The following is a 19,722-nucleotide window of genomic DNA, read 5'->3' on the forward strand; positions in this document are numbered from 1 at the left end:
AACATTTTTTGTACCATACAAAACAAAAAAGACTAACAGTCAGTGCTGATCTTATGGGCTCAGTGGCAGCACTGTACAATAACATGCAGGGCAAGGTTTGATTCATTGGCCAAACTACTGCTCCTTGAGACAAATGCTGCAGAAGCAGCATTCAGACATGGGTGGTGGGGTTGGGGAGGGGGGTCCTTAGTCATTGTAGAACTGACACCCAAGACTATATCCCTCAAAAAAAGTTAACATATTAAAGATGGATTTTATTTCTTTCAAATGGAAGCATGATAGCATTGTCCACGGTTAAGAGCTTAAATATGCCAGTTTCCTCATTTGTGAAATTAGATAATAAACCACAGCCCTCAGCTAGCTGTAGAACTTCAGCAACCTGTTTCCCCACTTTATGCCTTCTAAATTGCTGTCAATGCTCTATCACCCTTCAATTGCAATTATCTTCTTGCTTGCCTCCACTCTCCCAACTTATTCCCCTAAATAAAGTCTACAAGCCCTCAGATATAATCCATTGGCTCCAAACCCTGCAATTCTTCCTGCAGCCACCTAGTTTCAACACTGTACTAATTTTGCCCAGTGGATACAACCACCAGAAATCCTCCTTCATGATTGTTACTTTGAGTTGACACACTCAGCAGCAGCAGCTTACTCACTGCTCCCAGAAATATTCCCCATTTCAGGGAGGCAAGATGGGGCTCAGCTCAACTCTTGTAATTTGTGTGATCAGCAGGGGATCAAGGGGATGATTGTTGGCAACTGCAGTAGCCAGAAGAGAGCAGAAGTGGTAGGATTAGATGAATGGTGGAAGGGGGTAAGCGAAGACACTTTGAAGAAATGAAAGAAAAATAATGGTGGCGATGGGATCTTGCTAATTCACATTTACATTTGAACTCACTAATCTCAGGTAATTTGATGCCTACTTGGCTACTGCAACCATGCAGAACAAAATTTTCTTGAGACTTCAAATGGGAAACATCATACCCACAAGCTGAAAATAACTACTACCGTGTAGTCTATATTAGATAAAGTGTGGAAACCTCATACCCAAGGGCGAGCTTCTTTTTCAAAAAAGATAGCTCAAGCACTGCCGATTATGCAGCGTATCTGGTGTAATTAGTGTCAATTGTGTGGCTTAAAGACTATTCTCTGAGTTCAATCATCGGTTTCCCCACTTAATTTTGTCCATTTTTTAAAAATTGTTTTAATTAGTTTTAACCCTCAATAGGCAGTAATAAACCACTTATTGCAGTGCTTGGACAGCATCTGGAACAATCCGACCTGACACGGCTCGTGTTTTGGAGGCTTCGTCAGGGGTGGGGAAGTTATATTCAATGTGTTCCTTGTCTATCTAGCTGCGTGCTCTGCTACTCGGTCTCAGCTTTAACAAAAACGAGCCGGGTCGGGTTGTTCCAGATGCTGTCCAAGCACTGCAATAAGTGGTTTATTACTGCCTATTGATGGTTTAAAACTAATTAAAAATTTTTTTTAAAATGGACAAAATTAAGTAGGGAAACAGATGATTTCATCTGCATTTGACACGGTCAAACACAAAATTAAGTAGGGAAACAGATGATTTCGTCTGCATTTGACACGGTCAATCACTCCCTTCTCATCAACCAACTAACAGCCATAGGTATCTCAGGCACTGCCCTATCATGGTTCAGAACCTTCCTCAGCAACAGAGGATATAAGGTTAAGATTCATAATAAAGAATCCTCTCTTCAACCCGCGTCAGTAGGAGTCCCTCAAGGCTCATCCCTGTCTCCTACCTTGTTTAACATTTATCTGTTACCCTTATGTAAACTTCTCACTGACCTCAATCTCAAACACTTCCTCTACGCTAACGATATTCAGGTCCTGATCCCCATCAAGGAGTCGCTCGCAAAAACACTGTCTCACTGGGAAACCAGCCTCCAAAATATCAAACAGCTTCTCACAAGTCTCAACCTGATACTAAACTCATCAAAAACGGAACTTCTACTCATCACACCAGAAAACAGCTCCCTCACACACACTCATCCAACCTTACCAAATACTACACAAGTGAGAGACCTAGGAGTTCTTATTGACAATCACCTAAACCTGAAAGCTAACATCAACAAAACCACCAGAGACTGCTTTTATAAGCTCCAAGTGCTGAAAAGAATACGACCTCTCTTCCACACACATGACTTTAGAACGATTCTACAATCTATCATTTTCGCAAAACTGGACTATTGTAACACCATCATGCTTGGTCTCCCTGCATCACACACCAAACCATTGCAAATGGTCCAAAATGCCTCCGCCCGTATACTCACTAACACCAGGAGAAGAGAACACATAACCCCTATCCTGATGGGCCTCCACTGGCTGCCCATCCACTTCAGAATAATCTACAAGGCCATTCTCACCATTTTCAAAATCATCCATCAATTAGCCCCAATCGATCTACATATCCCCCTCCGATTACACTACTCAACAAGACCGACAAGAGATGCTTACAAAGGATCACTTCAAGTACCTCCAGCCAAAACTACAAGACACATCACGCTTAGAGATCGGGCCCTCTCCACAGCCGGTCCAACTTTATGGAACTCCATTCCCCCGGATCTTAGAATGGAACCCAGCATCTCAACATTCAAGAAAAGACTCAAGACGTGGCTGTTCACGCAGGCCTTTCCTAACTCCAACATTATTTAACTCCCTTCAATCAACACTCTTCGCTAGTAACAGCATTAATAGCCACCTCTTACAATGTTATTGTTTATATTTATAATTATCTGATCTTCATTTTCCTTCTTACTCCAAGTTATTGATTTCCTTGTTACATGTAACTGCTTTTCTGCACTATTGTTCAAATTGTAAAGTTTATTATAATTGCACCCCTGTTTCTTGTGAACCAGCATGATGGGACTACCGTCTTGAATGTTGGTATATAAAAAAACTTAAATAAATAAATGATTGAACTCAGAATACAATCTTTAAGCCACACAATTGACACTAATTACATCAGATACGCTGCATAATCGGCAGCGCGTGAGCTATCTTTTTTGAAAAAGAAGCTCGCCCTTGGGTATGAGGTTTCCACACTAATATAGACTACACGGTAGTAGTTATTTTCAGCTTGTGGGTATGATGTTTTCCATTTGAAGTCTCTTGATCTATACATCATACATACAGATTCATTAAGTGAAAGGAACACAATTTTCTGCCATGAAGTACAATACAAACAAGGATTTGTGCTTATGCAATGAAATCAGTTAATTTTAGAAAGATACTAGTACAAAGAAAAGGATTTTAAACTAATTATTCAGAAAAAGGTCCAACAGATGTAGTAGAGCTAGGTGAGAGAACAGAGACCAAATGAACTAAGCATCTACATGGAACCTGGGCAACTTTCCACTTATTTAACACTTCCAATGTGTAATAACTGTATACCTTAGCTTTGACCCTGTGCGCGTTAGCCTTTGTCAGCTGCTTCTCGCTGGCGGCAGGGATAAGAATATCACAATCTGCTTCCAAGATGCTTCCGTCATAAGGCTGAGCTTTAGGGAAGCCAACAATTGTACCATGTTGCTGGATAAGAGGGAAAAAAACATGTAATCATTTTATACCACCATTATGAAAACTGTATTCCTCTTCCCAAAAGAATCCATATAGCAAATGAACAAAGAATACAGGCGAGAGAATGAAATCCTTCCTCCCTCCCCCACACACTGTACCCAACAGGACAATGAGTTGCATAGAGAGTGCAAAGGCTCCACAACAAAGCTGACTGAAAAATGATATCCAGTTTCCAGATGTTATCCATATTTGAATAACCAGGTTTATAGTCATTGAAAGGAAAGCAAAACTCCTTGTGGCACAGAAATCCATTTCAGATAAAGACCAGACAACAAAAATCCCCACAACTGATGTCAATTCAGGGAGATCTCATATTTGAATAATCAAATAAGACCATTAACTTCCAGAAAGCATCCAATACTTAAATTGCTAGATAATGCCTCTCTGCACCATATTTTTCAGTTGAAGCTCAACATTTCCCCTGAATAAAAAACTTAATGCAGGACTCTAGTTACAAAGGAAAATATTTTCACTTAGCTACCTAGAATCATAACATCATTGACCCAATATATTTCCTTCCCAGGCCTGGACAAATTACCATCATGGTGAGGACATCCCTGATAAGTATCTAGCTATCTAGAGGCAGCCAGAAAAATTCAACAGCCCAGAAGCAAAGCAAAATTCTCCTAGAACTGCATCACTAGAAAAAAAAAATTATATTGCATAAAAAAAAAAAAAAAGGAGGTTGATCTGTTTTTTGTTTTTTTCAAGTTGGTATATGAAATAGTTTATGTAACACTTGCTCTCCTGGAGCCACCAATGCATAGAAGTGTGCAGTTTTCCTGCTAAATTGCAGAAGCAGCAATGGTGACCTGTGGGAGAAAGTTGGTGGTGAAAGAAAGGAGCCATAACCGGGCTTTCCAGACACCTGTGGGCTCTTATCCACCCCCCCACCCCAGCCAACTCCCCTTCATACACACAAGGAAAACACCACACAGAGCTTGGATGCAAAGGCCGCAGCCGTTTATTAGAATCCCTAACATGGGAGTCTAAGCACAGAATCTGTTCAATAAAGCTTACGAAAATCGCAGCCGGACAGGTGCCGATACTCTAGCATCCGCCCAAGTGGAACCATGGGGTCTTATACCAAGCGAGGCCCTGGAACAGGCGTCATGACCACCAAGAACTGGATAGGACCCTGGCTTGGACTGCCACAAAGCAAGAATTGCTGGAACCCCTCCTCAAGTAACAGCCTCAATCCACTGAAGCCCTAAGCGCGGGCCGACACGCATCATTCGAGCCAAGGATGAGGGCCCCAAGGCCTCTCACAAACAAACAATACCTCCCAGCTTCATTCTAATGCTTCAGCATTTACAAAAGGCACTCCTGGACTTGGTCGCTGCCGCCAAAGGGGCATGGCACATGGAAGCGTCTTCCCACTCAGACAGGCACCCCCCAAACAGCTACAGCATGTGAGAACAAAACCTCTGCATCGCTTGCAAGAACAGGTAGTTACCGAGGTTTGACATGTATACGGCTCCATGAAGTGCCCATTCACCTGTTCATGTCGCAAATGATAGCCACCCTTAAGCTGTACGGCTTTGGCTACTTGGTGGTTGAACTTGGAATGGTATCTACCCCACCACCCAGTGCATATCAAGCTATGACGGGGTATGATCTCCGACCAGCAGATTTTCACAACTGGCCAGGTGGAGGTCAGCCAATTAAAGTCTTTCCTGATGTCGTTCATTAGAATGGTGCAGACATCTTTACCCAAGTCATTTCTGCCAAAGTGAATGATTAGGTTGGGAGGAGCTGCATTTGCTCTTCGACTGCAATGTAGGCCATAGCTGGTGCCAACACATGCCTCCCTGACCCAGCCAATCAATTGTCCAACCCATATGCGAGAATCCAAGGTCAAGCCCAAACTTCCCTTCGATGGCTCTTCTACGTGCATGCGTGATGCACGAGTGGCCGACAGTCAATGCAGAGCAACACTGGATGCTGGCTGCAAGTGAAAAGAGAAATTAGGTCATGGTGCATGCTTGGCTGGGTGCAAGCACAGGGAAACCATCCTCATGCCTAATGTAAGACACGTAAGCTTCTGACCTCCATCTGTCCAATCGCTGAATCGCTGCTTGAGAGTCTCCGGTGGTAGCGGCACTGGAAGCAGCCCAGATACGAAATGAGTGAATGCCAAAACATTCGCTCTGAAGCCCTGCCTCCGATAGGGCTTTCTTGAACACCGCTGAAAACTGATAGTATGTCAGCGGGGAATTATTGCGGTGCAATAAGAACAAGTCACTCCCATTTGGGCGAATAGTTAAATACCGAGTTACGGCTGCCACCAGGCATGTCTCTAGATCCCTGACTGTCACTTATCGGTGCGTGGACATTTGTTGGCCTGATGAGGAGCGGCACCTCGACTGCAGATGTGTTTGAATCTGTAGTCTGCGGCGGAGCAAGCACCCTGGCTGAATTTCCAGCATGCACCACCCATGCCTTCTGCATGCCTGGCCTGTCTGCCGCATGCAGACTTACTATGAAAAGGCTGAGAACTGGCTTTTGCATCTATGGCCCATGAAGATGTTTTTGTGAGCCAGACGTGTCTTCCCTATGACACAGCAGACCTATTAGCCATTCTCTTGCGGAAGGCCTCGTCATAGTTGAGCCAAGCAAACCCACTATACTCTTTGTCCACGCCCAGGACGGTGTCAAAGTACGACAGCATGGGCTGCATTGCAGCAGGCTCGGAACAGACCACAGAGGTTAAACGGCGAAGGCACGTGTCCAATTAATAATCTTTGCATGGACTTGGCTGTTTCTTGTTCCTTTCTCCTCTCCCGCTTGGCCTGGCCACAACCATGCCCCTCCAGCAAGCAGAATAAATCAATGTAGTGCCTGTGTCTAATACAATGCCTGAGGGGCCTAAGCACCAGCTTCCATAATTCCTTCTCTGCAGCGGGTGGGGGGCCAATGGCGTCCATCCTCTCCTGCCCACAAGCAGACGAGGCGGGACCCAAACTAAGTGATGAAGAGGAGAATGAACTCGAGGAGCCGATAGATGAGGAAGAGGAAGGCAAGTGCCTGTGCCTAGGCCGCTTACGCCTTTCCCTGCCCCTCATCTAGCTGCGCAGGCAGTGAGGGGGTCCTTAGCAGCAGTAATGTGAGAGGCCAGGAGGGTCCCCAAAGGGGTAACATCGTAAGTGAGCCAGTTGTACAGCTGGCGCAGAAATCCTCAGACTGATTGCGAGGCCGGCCATGATGGGGACCTGTACCGCCTCTCGCTAGAGTTACGGAAGTTTCTGGTGCTGGGCTTGCGAGGAGATGCACAGCAATGTTCTGCGCGGCCTGCAGGACTTTGTGCACCTGCAGCAAGTTGTGAATTAGTGAGGATAGGCAATACAACATGCATCTGAATGGCTGCCCTATACTTCCTTTCATCAGGGGTGGGCTGTGTGATATCAGTGCGGAGGGCACCGGTGCTACTGCAGCTACCTTTCAATGCTTTTCCTCCGTGGCCCCCATTCTAGGTTTCTGCTAAGGGTATTTCAGGCCCTAGCCCAACGTTTCACGGTTCCCTTAATGAAAACCTTTGCTCCGAGGTGGCCCAGATGCCCTTCCTCCTCCCCAGCTTCTAGCTCCCTTGCTGTCATAAACACCAGTGGGCAGGAGGACCATGGGATCGGAACCAGAGAGTTCTGGGCCAGTGGGCGCCTCGGGGACGGGGGTACCTAAAACCCCTGCAGTGCACTGTGCTGGGGCCTGCCAAATCACAGCAGAGGAGTCTGACCTCAGGGACATCCGTACACACATTGGCAGTACCTCTTAACGAAACACTTAGCTGAATAGCAACCCAACTGAAATAAGTTACAAGGAATAATAATTTTGAATTTGGTGCGACGGGAGCGGACTGAAGTGTGCACTGAATTCAGGGCAGAGAGGCAGGACCCACAGGGCCAGTGCCAAAGAACCCCAGGAAGACGCAGAAGCCCACTTCCACCGAAATGAATTAAACTTAAAGGGCTCCTGAGAAATATCAGGGCTCTTGCTGCTCTATCTCCCACTCTTTGATATGTATTAAATTATTTGTTTTTAAAGTTAATTAAAAATAAGAATGGACTCACCAGGATCTGCCATGGCACCAAACAGCTTGGAACAACTTTCCCTGACTGGGAATTGAACTGGGCCACAGTGATGAGAGCCACAGTGGCTCTGCTCGGGGCCAGGAGGAAAAGAGGCTGACTTACGGGTGCCGGTGGGATTTAAATCGCCTGTCAGTCACCTCTCCTGCCAGTGAAAAGGCACTCCCCTTTAGCCAATCGAGTGGCCTGACGCCAGGGCACACTTTGATGATGCTACTGCCCCGTTGGGCCAGTCGAGAGAGGAGTGAGTCATCTGCATACTGCAGCGCTGCCAGCACAACGCCAGCACACTGAGGAGAAGGGGGATCGGGTCTCTCCCCTCCTGCCCACGGCCGCCAGCACAGGTGCATCAGGCACATTCATGCTGGGGAGGCTGCCCATGAAGTGAAGTCTGAAAGCAAAAAGATGGGAATTGAGGTAATGTGTGTCAGGAGGAGAGAAGGCTGTGGAAGAAAAAAGGTAAAGCAGTGGCTATGGAAAGAAAGGGAAGGTAGCTGGTTTGAGGGAAGAAGAGATGAAAGGGTGATTAAAGGAAACAGTAAAACAAGGACAAAGATGGGAGGGTTCGAAAGAAAAGAACAAACAAGACAACGAAGAAAATCTAAGCCTGAAAAACACTAAAAATATTTAATCATTCTTGTTCATATTTCAGTTTGCTGCCAAAGTCAGAATCCTGCTATACAACATTCTTGTGTAGCAGAGTCTGCCAGCCAAGGATTATAAAAATATTCCCTACCCATTGACCTTTATCATGAACAGGGTTTTCAAAATAGAATAGGCCAAGTGCATTTTCTCAGCTGTCAGGTCAAGAGGCAGGTGATAGAAGTAGCAGCAGAAGAATCTTCTGGATGTAAGGGGAAATAAGAGGAAGAGGGGTCAGGAAGAAAAAACAAAGTGAGGGCTGTACCGGGGTGGGGTGCACTCACCATGAAATCCTGCCACCCCTCTCCACCTAAAACAATTTAGGATGTGGGCTCTTGAGTAAGCCATGGAAGAACTTTAGAATCTGATTGCAAGAGTACAAGGTTTGCAATAAAGACTACGGGTGGGGAGAAGTAAAAGAATTTGGGGTTTTTTTTTTGGGGGGGGGGGGCGGTGTTCTCCCATGAATTTCGTTTCATCTATTTAGTCTATTAAACTTTTCTTTAAAAAAAAAAAAAAAAAAAAATGGGGCCTCCCATCCCCACTAACCAAAAGAATGCCAGAACCTTCCCTGGTCCCCACTTACTTGGCCCAGGGGTGCATCAGACATAGAAGCCTAGGCCAAAGCCTCGGCAAGTCACTGCAACCTCTGCCTAGACCCTATGCAAGGCCCAGGCCCAACACTATGGCCCATCCTGGAAGCCGGGTTCTCTACCCTAGGCCTCAGAAGTCCTCTTCGGAAATTTTCTACCTTCATACTTGAAATGGCAGCATCCACTTGGCCCCAGCCTCCAGATTGGGCTGGGACGACAGATCAAGTGAAAAAGTTTTGGGGCCTGGGCCTTTGCTGAGGTCTCAGTCAAGGCTCCATCAGGCCAGAGCTTAGGCTGAGATCCCGGGTGTTGCACTCTGGCATAGGCCGTGGCCTCTTTGTTGGGTTGCTGCCTAGGCAAGGCCCAGGCGACCAAGCTATGCTCTGGCATAGGCTGGGGCTCCTGTTTTGGGCCTAGGCTTAGGCCTGACTGGCAACATTTTCCCTCAACTATTTTCAAAACAAAAACAAGATTCCAATTAAATTTGGTCAGAATTTAACTCATTCCATTTTTTTTTTTTTTTAAAACAACCAGAAATGAAATAGGAAATGAGATGAAATTTCCTATTTTGTTTCTCCCGAATGCCCATCCCTAATAGTAACAGAAGTTTCAATTCAAATTTAGTCATTCATCCATGTAACCAAGATATCTATCCTTGAACAAATTATTTCCAAGAAGCAAACAGCATGGAAATTTAGGAAGCATTTATACAATGAAAGTCTTCTTCCATATCAGGGACCCACGGTTTAGCATTCCAGATAGAAAAGTAGATAGAAATTATCACCTTTGGATACTTTCTGCTTAGTCAGAATGGGTGCCCGATGCTAGATGCAAAGCTCCAGATCTAATGGATTTGGGTCCATTCTAAGATAGACTTCAGATCTTTACAATGAGCAGATTTCCTTCCAAATGCTACCTCCCTCCCCAACACTCTGGTCTGCTTTCAGGCCCCATAAAAAAAAGCATATCCCTTCAGATGTTCTGCCATCCCTCTTTACAGATTTGATAGACTACCATTCCACATTTTCTAAGACCTATCTCCTCTGAAGTGACCAAAACAGTTCACATTGCTCATCTCTACTCAGTTCAGGTTTGCTTTCCTTTACCAAGCAAGATGTAAGAAAATATCCATAAAAAAACGTGATCTCATAAGAACCCCTCTTAAATACACACAAACAAAAACCAAACTGAAGGTACAGTATCAGTTTAATGTACTCTGGTGTTCAGTAGCACTTATACAAGCAATAACCGTGTGTTGGTTATAACTCGAATGAAAGTGTCTGCTCAACTCTTTGCTGTAACTGATAAATATAGGATAGCAACAGTTCTATAATCGCATCACAAGATAAATGAAGAGACTCTTGCATCTGTAAGCAAGTTGGGTTGATTGAGGAGAGCATTGGGTTATAAGATCTAATTGAGACTTCATTTATAAAAATAAAAATTGTAAGCACTTGTAATATGCACCTATTTGACTAGATTAAAAATGGTAAACACTTTCATTCGAGTCATAAGCAACACACTATTGCTTATATAAGTGCTACCGAACATCAGAGTACATTAAACTGATACTGTACCCTCTGTTTGGTTTTTGTTTAGGAAAATACCCAATCCAAAAGTGATATTTAAAGGTGATATTCAGAGTAGTTGAATCCCATGCAGATTGTGATAAATTGCGGAAGACCTTGCAAGACTGGAAGATTGGTCGTCCAATTGGCAGATGAAGTTTCACGTGGGCAAGGTAATGCAAATAGGGAAAGATAACCCATGCTGTAGAAACATGATAAGTTCCATATTAGGATTTACAACTCAGGAAAAGATCTAGGCATCATAGTGGATAATATATGGAAATAGCCAGTTCAGTGTGCTGCAGTCAAAAAACAATGTTAGGAATTATTAGGAAGGAAACGCAATGTTTACATGAAATAGGTACTCTGAGGACAGACATCAGGTGGAGTCTCAATGCAGAAAACTTATATCAAAGTTCTAGAACTTTGACTAAGCACATTGAGCATGCCCTATAACAAAGTGTCCACACGGGATCCCCTCTTCTGTCTCGTAACAGAAATACGATTAAAAATAGGAGAAACCCAGCCCAGGTTTTGTGAGGACTAACATCCTGCTGTCCTTGGAGAACACCTGTTACAGGTAAACAACTTTGCATTCTCAGAGGACAAGCAGGATGGTAGTCACACATGGGTGAATCCCTAGCTACAAGCTACTCGAACACAAAAGGGGACCAAACAACCAACCAGGTGCCAACGGGCACAACACTGGAGCTGTTGGTAACAGAGGGGATGCCAATGGGCCCTAGGTATGAGAGTTGGGTTCTACACCTCAGACAGGTTCCGAAGGACAGACTAGCCAAACCTGTCGCAGCCATCCCTATCCAGACAGTAGAGATATGAATGCATTGAGAGAACTCCATGTCCAAAGCCTTACAGATCTCCTCCCCAGGAACTGCTTACAGAATGAGCCTTCACATGACCCGCAACATACAGTCCCACCTGGGCATAATAGGAGATGCAATCTGCTAGCCAACTGGAAAGTGTTGGCAATGGAAACATCAAATTTATTCCTATCAAAAGAAATAAGTTGGGTGGACTGTCTATGGGTTTCTGTCCACTCCAGATAGAAGGCTAAGGCTCACTTGCCTTGGTGCAAATGGGGCCTGTGGTTCACTAGGAAGCAGAGCTACTTCCTGTGAGGCAGGAATATGGCTATATGGGCGTAAGCATCCTTCACACTGAGAGCAGATCCAATCTCCTTTGTGAAGGAGAGGGATCAGGGTGTCCAAGGAGACCATTTTGAAAATTCTCACTGTAAGAACCTGTTTAAGGCTCTGAGGTAAAAAAATGGGCTGGAGGCTGCCTGATTTCTTTGGTATCGAAAATACCTTAAGTAGAATCCACGACCCTGCTGAGAGCAGGGCACGGGTTCAACAGTTCCGGCTTTTAACAGGGCCGAGAGTTCAGACTCTAGGACTGCCCGATGTCCTGAGGGATCCCACATTGAGAGAGATGGGGAATCCGCTGGGACTGTTCTGAATTTCAGGTGGTAACCCTGTTGCACGATGGCTAGAACCCAGTAGTCTGAGATAATAGGGGTCCAGTGGTCTGCGAACAGACATAGGCGGCCTCTGACCGGTGGGCAAGGGTCTATAGGCACCGGAAGCTGGCTTCCACTCTTACCAGTCAAAAGCCCACAGCTGGGCTGCGCTGCGGGCACACTGTTGGCAAGGCCAGCTCTTGGTCGTGGCACGTGATGCCCTGGTACATGAGCTGGAAGGTAGTATCTCCTCTGGCAGTAAAAAGACTTGAGGACCTCAACAGGAGGGCCAGTCCCTGGAAAATTGTGGGTCTGAGGTGCTGGCCGAGAGCTGCTGCAAGGTTTTGTGGTGGTCCTTGAGCTGAGCGACTGTCTGACCTTGTCCCCGAATAGGTTTTCTCTGGTACAGGGCAGGTCCACCAGTCTTTCCTGAACCTCCAACCGAAGGCCCGAAGCCAGGCCATGAGTGGGTGCTAATACCCACAGCTGATACTCTGGCTGCCATCTCAAAGACGTTGTAGGTTACCCTCACCTCATGCTTCCCAGCTTCCAGGCACTTCTGTATCACTACCTCCAATGCATCTTGCTGCTGTTGAGGCAGGTGCTCCGCCAGCTCCTGAACTTGTTTCCACAGGTTCCTGTTGTACTGAGACATATACAACTGATAGGAGGGCAATAAACATTGCCCCTTGAAAAACCCTCCTTCCAAAAACATCCAACGCCCTGTGTTCGCAGTCAGGAGGGGCGGAGGAATGAGTACGAGATCTCTTGGCCTTTTTAAGGGCAGACTCCACAACCACAGATTGGTGGGGGAGCTGTTTTTGGAAGCCTAGGGCTTGTTGGACTAGATAAAGAGCATCTGTCTTCTTGTTAACTGGGGGAACAGACACCGGGTGCTCCCAGATCCTGTACAGAAGTTCCAAGAGAATTTCATGGATTGGGATGGCTACCTCCTTTGGGACATCCACGAACTGGAGAACCTCCAGCATTTTGTGGTGGACATCCTCTATGAGGAGCTGAAAAGGAATGGCTTCTGCCATAGCCCTGACAAAACCAGCAAAGGAGAGGTCTTCTGGGGAGAGCAATGCCTCTCATCCAGTGGAGAAGGCTCGGAAGGCAAGTTGTCAGAGTCCGTAAAAAAGGACTCAGATGAATCATCCTCCCTAGGATCATATGGCACATCTTCCTCACTGACGTCCGCAGGAGTTTGGTGAGGGAGGCCAGCGCCCATTCCCCTCTGTAGCTGCATCAAGGGTTATCATGGCATCCTCAGTGCCAAAGACCTCAAGAGCATCGATGGTGCCAGAGGCACCAAGGGCCCCAATGGCCCTGGGACTCCCGATGGCCCAGGAACAGGCTCAGGGAGTGCAGATGCATTCAAAGGCCTCTGGCGTAGTTTTGTATCTTTCTTGGAGGAGGATCCTATAATCTGTATTACTCTGCAGGGGGACCTCTGTGGCCAATGGGGAACCAAAGGAGCCCTGGGCACTGACTGCATCAGTTGAACACCCAACAGGACATCAAAATGCTCCAGCAGGGGCACTAGCAGTGTAGGCACTGGCTCCGGTATGGGAGCTGGTACCGGGGATGGCTCAATGCTCTGGAGGGCTCGGAGCACTGCCTGTTGCACATTCCTGATGAGAACGTGGATGACTGAGGACGAGGCATCACTGAAGCCTCCACAGGAGGCTGAAGAGGCTCAGTGCCTAGCACCGTACTCTGTGGGGAATGCCTGGGACTCCTAGGATTGGAATAGGTTGGGGCCTCTTCACCACAGGGTTGCTTCGGAGGATGCTCGGCATGGGCCGGTGCCCCTCTGGAATCTGCACTGGCAACGTGCGACAATTGTTGGTGCTGATGTCTGCGTTTCCCTCTGTGCTTGGCCCTGTTCTTCTCCAGCGCTGAGGAAGTCAACGATCCAGATGCCTTGGAATGATCAGAGGGCTGGTCCCCTAAGCCCTTCTCGAGGAGGGATCGCTGAGTTAGAGGAGTCTCTGCGACCCCTTGGTGTTGAAGTCCCAGAGGCCGGAGTCTATGGAGCAGACTTTTTGGTGCCAAAAAACTGCTCCAGCTTGTCCAGTTGGGAACGGTGGCCTTTGGGGATCATCTCAGCACAGTGAGGGCGCCCGGATGTTGTGGGAAGCCCCCAGGCAGAGGATACAGACCTTGTGTGGATCTGTGAGAGACATGGTCCACGGCACTTACGAAAACCAGAGGACGCCATGAAAATAAGCCGGCGAGCGGTCAACGGCTAGCAGCTACCGGAAGGTGACTGGAATAGATCGCAAAGAACGAAAGAAACACCTACCAAGACACCGGGGGAGCCAACAGCGAAGAGGGACCCCATGCAGAGGAAAAACAGAGGAGAAATCCTTGCTAAAAACACATTCTTGAACGTTTTGGAGAAAGCTCCGTGAACCACAAGGCAACTGCTTTGCGGAAAAAATGAGACTGAAGACTGACACCGCGTAGCCACGTGGATAGTGGCATGATGGGTATGCCAGTCAGCTTCCAGAACCTTTGACCAACGTTTTTCGTGCCAGGCTCCATCTGATGCCACATCTGTGAGGACTACCATCCTGCTTGTCCTAGGAGAAAATTCTTTTCCACTCAATGTACAATTAATCTTTGGAATTCACTGTCAGAGGATGTAATTAGGGCAGTTAGTGTAGCTGGGTTTAAAAAAGGTTTGGATAAATTTCTGAAGGAGAAGTCCATAAACTGTTAATCAAGTTGACTTAGGGAATAACCACTTATTACTGGTATTAGTAGCATGGGATCTATTTAATGCTTGGGTACTTGCCAGATATTTGTAATCTGTATTAGCCACTGTTGGTAGCAGGATGCTGAGCTTGATGGAACCTCAGTCTGATCCAGCAAGGCAAGTTATGTTCTTACGACATTTAATGTGGATAAGTGGAAAGTGATGCATGTAGTGAAGAGCAAACTAAGTTATAGCTATACAAGTCTAGGTTCCACATTGGGAATCACCACCCAGGAAGAGGTTCTAGGCATCATCGTGGATATTTTGAAATAGTCTGCTCAATATGCAGTGGAAACCAAGAAAGCAAATAGAATGCAAAGGAATGGAAAATAAAACAGAATATCAATGCCTCTGCTTCACCTTCAGAATTGTCTCGAGTTCTGGTCACTGCATCTCAAGACAGAATTAGAAAAGGTACAAAGAAGGGTGACCAAAATGATAGAGGGGATAGAACAATTCCCCTATGAGGAAAGGCTAAAGACATTAGGGTTCTTCAGGTTGGAGAAGAGACAGCTGAGGGGAGATATGGAGGGCTATAGAATATTGATTGAGTGGAATGGGTAAACACAAATCAGTTTACCCTTTTTAAAATTACTAAGATTGTGGGATATGCAATGAAGTTACTAGATGATACATTTAAGACAAATAGGAGAAAAAATGTTTATACTCAATATATAAACAAATTCACTACCAAAGGATGCGGTGAAAGCTGTTAGTGTAGCTGGGTTTAAAAAAAAGTTCACACCAAGTTCCTGGAAAAAAGTCCATAAACCATTAAGGTGGACTTGGGGAAATCAACTGCTTATCTCTGAGATAACCAGCAAGGAATCTATTGACCTTTTGGGATCCTGCCAGGTACTTGTGACCTGAATTGGCCACTGTTGGAAAAAGTATAATGCGCTTGGACTTTTTTTCTGACCCAGTATGGCAAGTCTTAGGTTTCTAAAATCCTCAAAACACTGGAGGATGGAAGTGAATTTCCAGCAATTTAATAAAAATTAGTGTTCATCTGAAAAATCTTAGTATTTCTGCATATGCCTTTTTTAGCAATCAGAAACTACTGAAGCTCAATTCTTTAGATTATATGCTCAAGTTAATCAGTAATACCACACTCCCACAAGGTCCTTGCATAGGTTAGCAGAAGTTTATAAAGTTTGCTACCCCCAAGAATTACTTACCATGGTACTCATTTTGAACAGCAGCATATATGTACCACAGTTCATATTTGTCATTTAAATTTATATCCAGCCTTTCCAAATTGCAGCAATTGGATTGTTTGTAATCCAATTAATGTACATGCTTTCAAGAACACACAACAGCAATTAGTCCTTGGCCTATGCTATCCAGCAATGAAAAACAGTTTCTATCCATGAAATCTCCACTGTTTATATCAAGTATGAACCATGGCATCTATGCATTACATAATGGCCACACCACCCACACTTTTTTTTTTAAATGATACTTACCAGCTTGTAATCTTCCAGCTCTTTGGGGTCAATACCATCAGGATTCCAGATATTACCATCAATTTCACCAATACCTATACACTTAGCACCAAAACGATGAAGATACCTCATTGAATGCAGGCCTACATTACCAAACCCCTGTTACATACAAACAAAAATATGTGGGTAAGTTAGGAGGAACATCTAATGATTTTCTTGGCAATGTTGTAACAAGTTGTACATAATTTGTAAAATAAAACAGTATGACCATCACACAATTACTTTTTAAAAAGTGTTATTCAAATATAGTTGCACTGCTATTTTAGGGGGAACATAGAAACATAGAAATGACGGCAGAAGAAGACCAAATGGCCCATCTGGTCTGCCCAGCAAGCTACACACTTTATCTTTTTCTATCACCCACCTGTTACTATTGGCTTCCAACATTGTGAGAGTCAAGTATATATGCCAAAGCCATAAGGAACTCTCAAATAAAGTGTTTGAAGGAATAATCCTTTGCCACTATTCATCTGGAATTACATTTTTTCACCCTCTTATACTTGGCTGATTGGTGAAAGCAAAGTACTTGGACCCTACTACTAATCCTGCATGCGGTGCTTTCAGCAGGGGAATTCCAAAAATGGAACACAGAAGCAAGCACCATAAGTGACGTCCCTGAAAAGCAGAATATAAACCAAATATTTTTCAGCAAATATTAACAAAACCACTCCCAAACCTACCTGGATAACAAAGGTCTTATCACCAAACCCAGGAGTCATTCCCAAGATACCCATGTAGGAGGCTTCATTGATGAAGTTTTCAACGCCATGGAAGACACCACGACCTGTGGCAGATATACGTCCATGGATACCACCTTGACTAATAGGTTTACCAGTCACACAAGCATGTGCATTGATATCCTGCAAAAGAAACATTTGTATGGTCCTAAACATGAAGAAGAATTTCTCAAGTGTTTGATTCTAAATGGGATTTCTTTAAAAGTACACAAAAGAAAACTAAGTCTGAATCAAACTCCAATTCATGCAATACTTATATTCAGTCAGTGGTCAAAAGGCTAAAATGATGCCCACATCTCTGCATCTGAAAACCAGAGTGTATGTTGGCTACAAAATATTGAAAATATAAGGAAGCAGAGAAGGAAAACCTTTGCTTTAGCAGTAACATTTGCTGCATTGGTTTATGACAGGAATGGCCAACTCCAGTCCTCAAGAACCACAAACAGGTCAGGTTTTCAGGATATCCACAATGAATATACATGATAGATTTGAAAACATGGAAGCAGTGCATGCAACAACCTCATGTATATTCATTGTGGATATCCTGAAAACTAGGCCTATCTGTAACTCGAGGACAGCGTTGGCCACCCATGGTTTATGGCATTTTTTGCTCATGTCCATCTCTTGTTTCTGGCTCTTCAGATTTTGTATTTATAGTATTTTAAGCAGTACAAATTTGGCTAACAATTGTCCTTGTAAATCTGTTAGCACAATAGTACTTGCTGCCCCACAGTCTTCCTGCCACAAATTCTAGCACAATTATGTTTATTATTTCATGTTAGCTCATGCTTTTTCATTGGTAGGTCAAGACAAGTAACATTCAGGTACTGTAGGCATTTTCCTGTCCCCAATGTGCTTCAGTTTGTACCTGAGGCAACAGAGAGTGAAGTGAAATAACCGTGGGATTTCAACCTGCTTCGCAAACTGCTGCTCTAACCACTAGGGCAGTTCACTATGAGCCTGATTCACTAAGGCTTTGCTCCCATTCTGTCTGGGGTCACATCTTAATAATCTATTTTAGGATTATTAGGCTGACTCAAATTTGTCCAATTTGAGAATTAAAACTCCCCCTCCCCTTCAAAAAACAATATATACAACTATACACTTGGAAGGCAGAAATGACAAAATGGAATTGAGATTGTTCAATCACTTTCCCTAAAAAAAAGCTAAAAAAAGATGTTTATTATATTGTTACTTTAAACTAGTCTTTGATAGAAGGGGTCAAAATACAAGTCAGGTCTTCATCCTTTTTATATGAAATTTAACCATTTTCTCTGTGGATAGCCATAATACATCCCTCTATGGCAGGGGTCGGGAACCCATGGCTCGCGAGCCAGATATGGCTCTTTTGAGGGCTGCATCTGGCTCGCAGACACGTGTCGCCATACTTCGCGGTTCCCAGCTGCTCCCCGGTCCTCCGCTGCCCGGGCTTAAAATGCTGTCAGCCCGGGCGGAACGCGGCAGGACAGCTGGAGTCAGCGGCACCGGCGTGCTCTCTTCTCCTCCCCCCCCCCGCGGCCCGGAAGAGGAAGTGGAGAGCATCGGGTGCCTGCGCGGGAAGAAGAGACCACACTAGCGTGGTCTCTTCTTCCGCGCAGGCACCCGATGCTCACCACTTCCTCTTCCGGGCCGCGGGGGGGAGGAGAAGAGAGCACGCCGACTGGAATCATCCGGGTGCCTGCGCGGGAGTCATCGGGTGTCAGCCGGGTGCCAGCGCTGGAGTCATCGGGTGCCTGCGCGGGTCTTCCCGCGCAGGCACCCGATGCTCTCCACTTCCTCTTCCGGGCCGCGGGAAGAAGAGAGCACGCCGGTGCTCTCTTCTTCCCGCGGCCCGGAAGAGGAAGTGGAGAGCATCGGGTGCCTGCGCGGGAAGAAGACTGCAGCGCGGCTCGGAGGAAAATGAAAATCTTCAACCGCGGCCGATGGGACTCCGCCTTCGCCTCCGCGAGGGCTGAAAATGAAGGAGGTTAGCGTTGGGAGGTGGCTGCTGCTGCCGCGAGTTCCCGGGGGGGGGAGGGGGAGAGAGAGAGTGAATGAGCGAGCAAGCATGTGTGTTTGAGATCCTGTGTGTGTGAGTGAGAGATTGCATGTATGTGAATGATTGAGAGCCTATATATGTGAAAGAGAGTATGTCTGTGATTGAGATCCTGCCTGTGAGAGAGAGAGCATGAATGTAAGTTTACCATTGGGAACCTGTATGTGTAAGTTTGTAATTGAAAACCTGTTTGTTTGAAAGAGTATGTGTGTATGATTGAGATCCTTTGTGTGTGAGAGAGATCATGTGTATGTATGATTAAGAGCCTGTGTGTATAAGTAAGAGAGAGATCATGTGTGTCTGTGTCTGATTGACAGCTGGTTTAGGTGATGGAGCATGTGAGTATGTGATTGAGAGCCTGTGTTTAAATGAGAGAGAGAGACCATGTGTGTCTGTGTGTGATTGAGAGCTGATTTAGGTGAGGGAGCATGTGAGTATGTGATTGAGAGCCTGTGTGTAAATGAGAGAAAGAGAGGACATGTTTGTAAGCATGTGAATGAGAGTCTGTGTGTGAGAGAAAAAGACAGCATGTATTTATGTGATTGAAAGCCTGTGTGTGTGTAAGCGTGAAAAGATAGACAGCATGTGTGTAAATGTGTAATTAAGAGCCTATATAAGTGAGAGAGAAAAAACATTTGTATATGTGAGTGACTGAGAGCATGTGTGTATAGGTGTGTCATTGAGAGCCAGTGTGAGAGAGAGCG

At 45.4% G+C, this 19,722-nt stretch overlaps 1 protein-coding gene across 1 annotated transcript in view; it reads right to left on the reverse strand.

Moving 5' to 3' along the window:
- GLUD1 (glutamate dehydrogenase 1) overlaps positions 1 to 19,722 on the reverse strand; it is a 155,488-nt gene that overhangs the window by 30,634 nt on the left and 105,132 nt on the right. The window contains exons 6-8 of the mRNA XM_029609429.1: positions 16,927 to 17,106; positions 16,208 to 16,345; positions 3,424 to 3,561 (exon numbers count right to left, since the gene is read on the reverse strand). Of these exons, the coding sequence (XP_029465289.1) occupies positions 3,424 to 3,561; positions 16,208 to 16,345; positions 16,927 to 17,106 (456 nt within the window). The remainder of the gene's footprint in view (positions 1 to 3,423; positions 3,562 to 16,207; positions 16,346 to 16,926; positions 17,107 to 19,722) is intronic.

Source organism: Rhinatrema bivittatum, chromosome 7 (genome assembly GCF_901001135.1).
Source record: "Rhinatrema bivittatum chromosome 7, aRhiBiv1.1, whole genome shotgun sequence".
NCBI classification, from domain to species: domain Eukaryota; kingdom Metazoa; phylum Chordata; class Amphibia; order Gymnophiona; family Rhinatrematidae; genus Rhinatrema; species Rhinatrema bivittatum.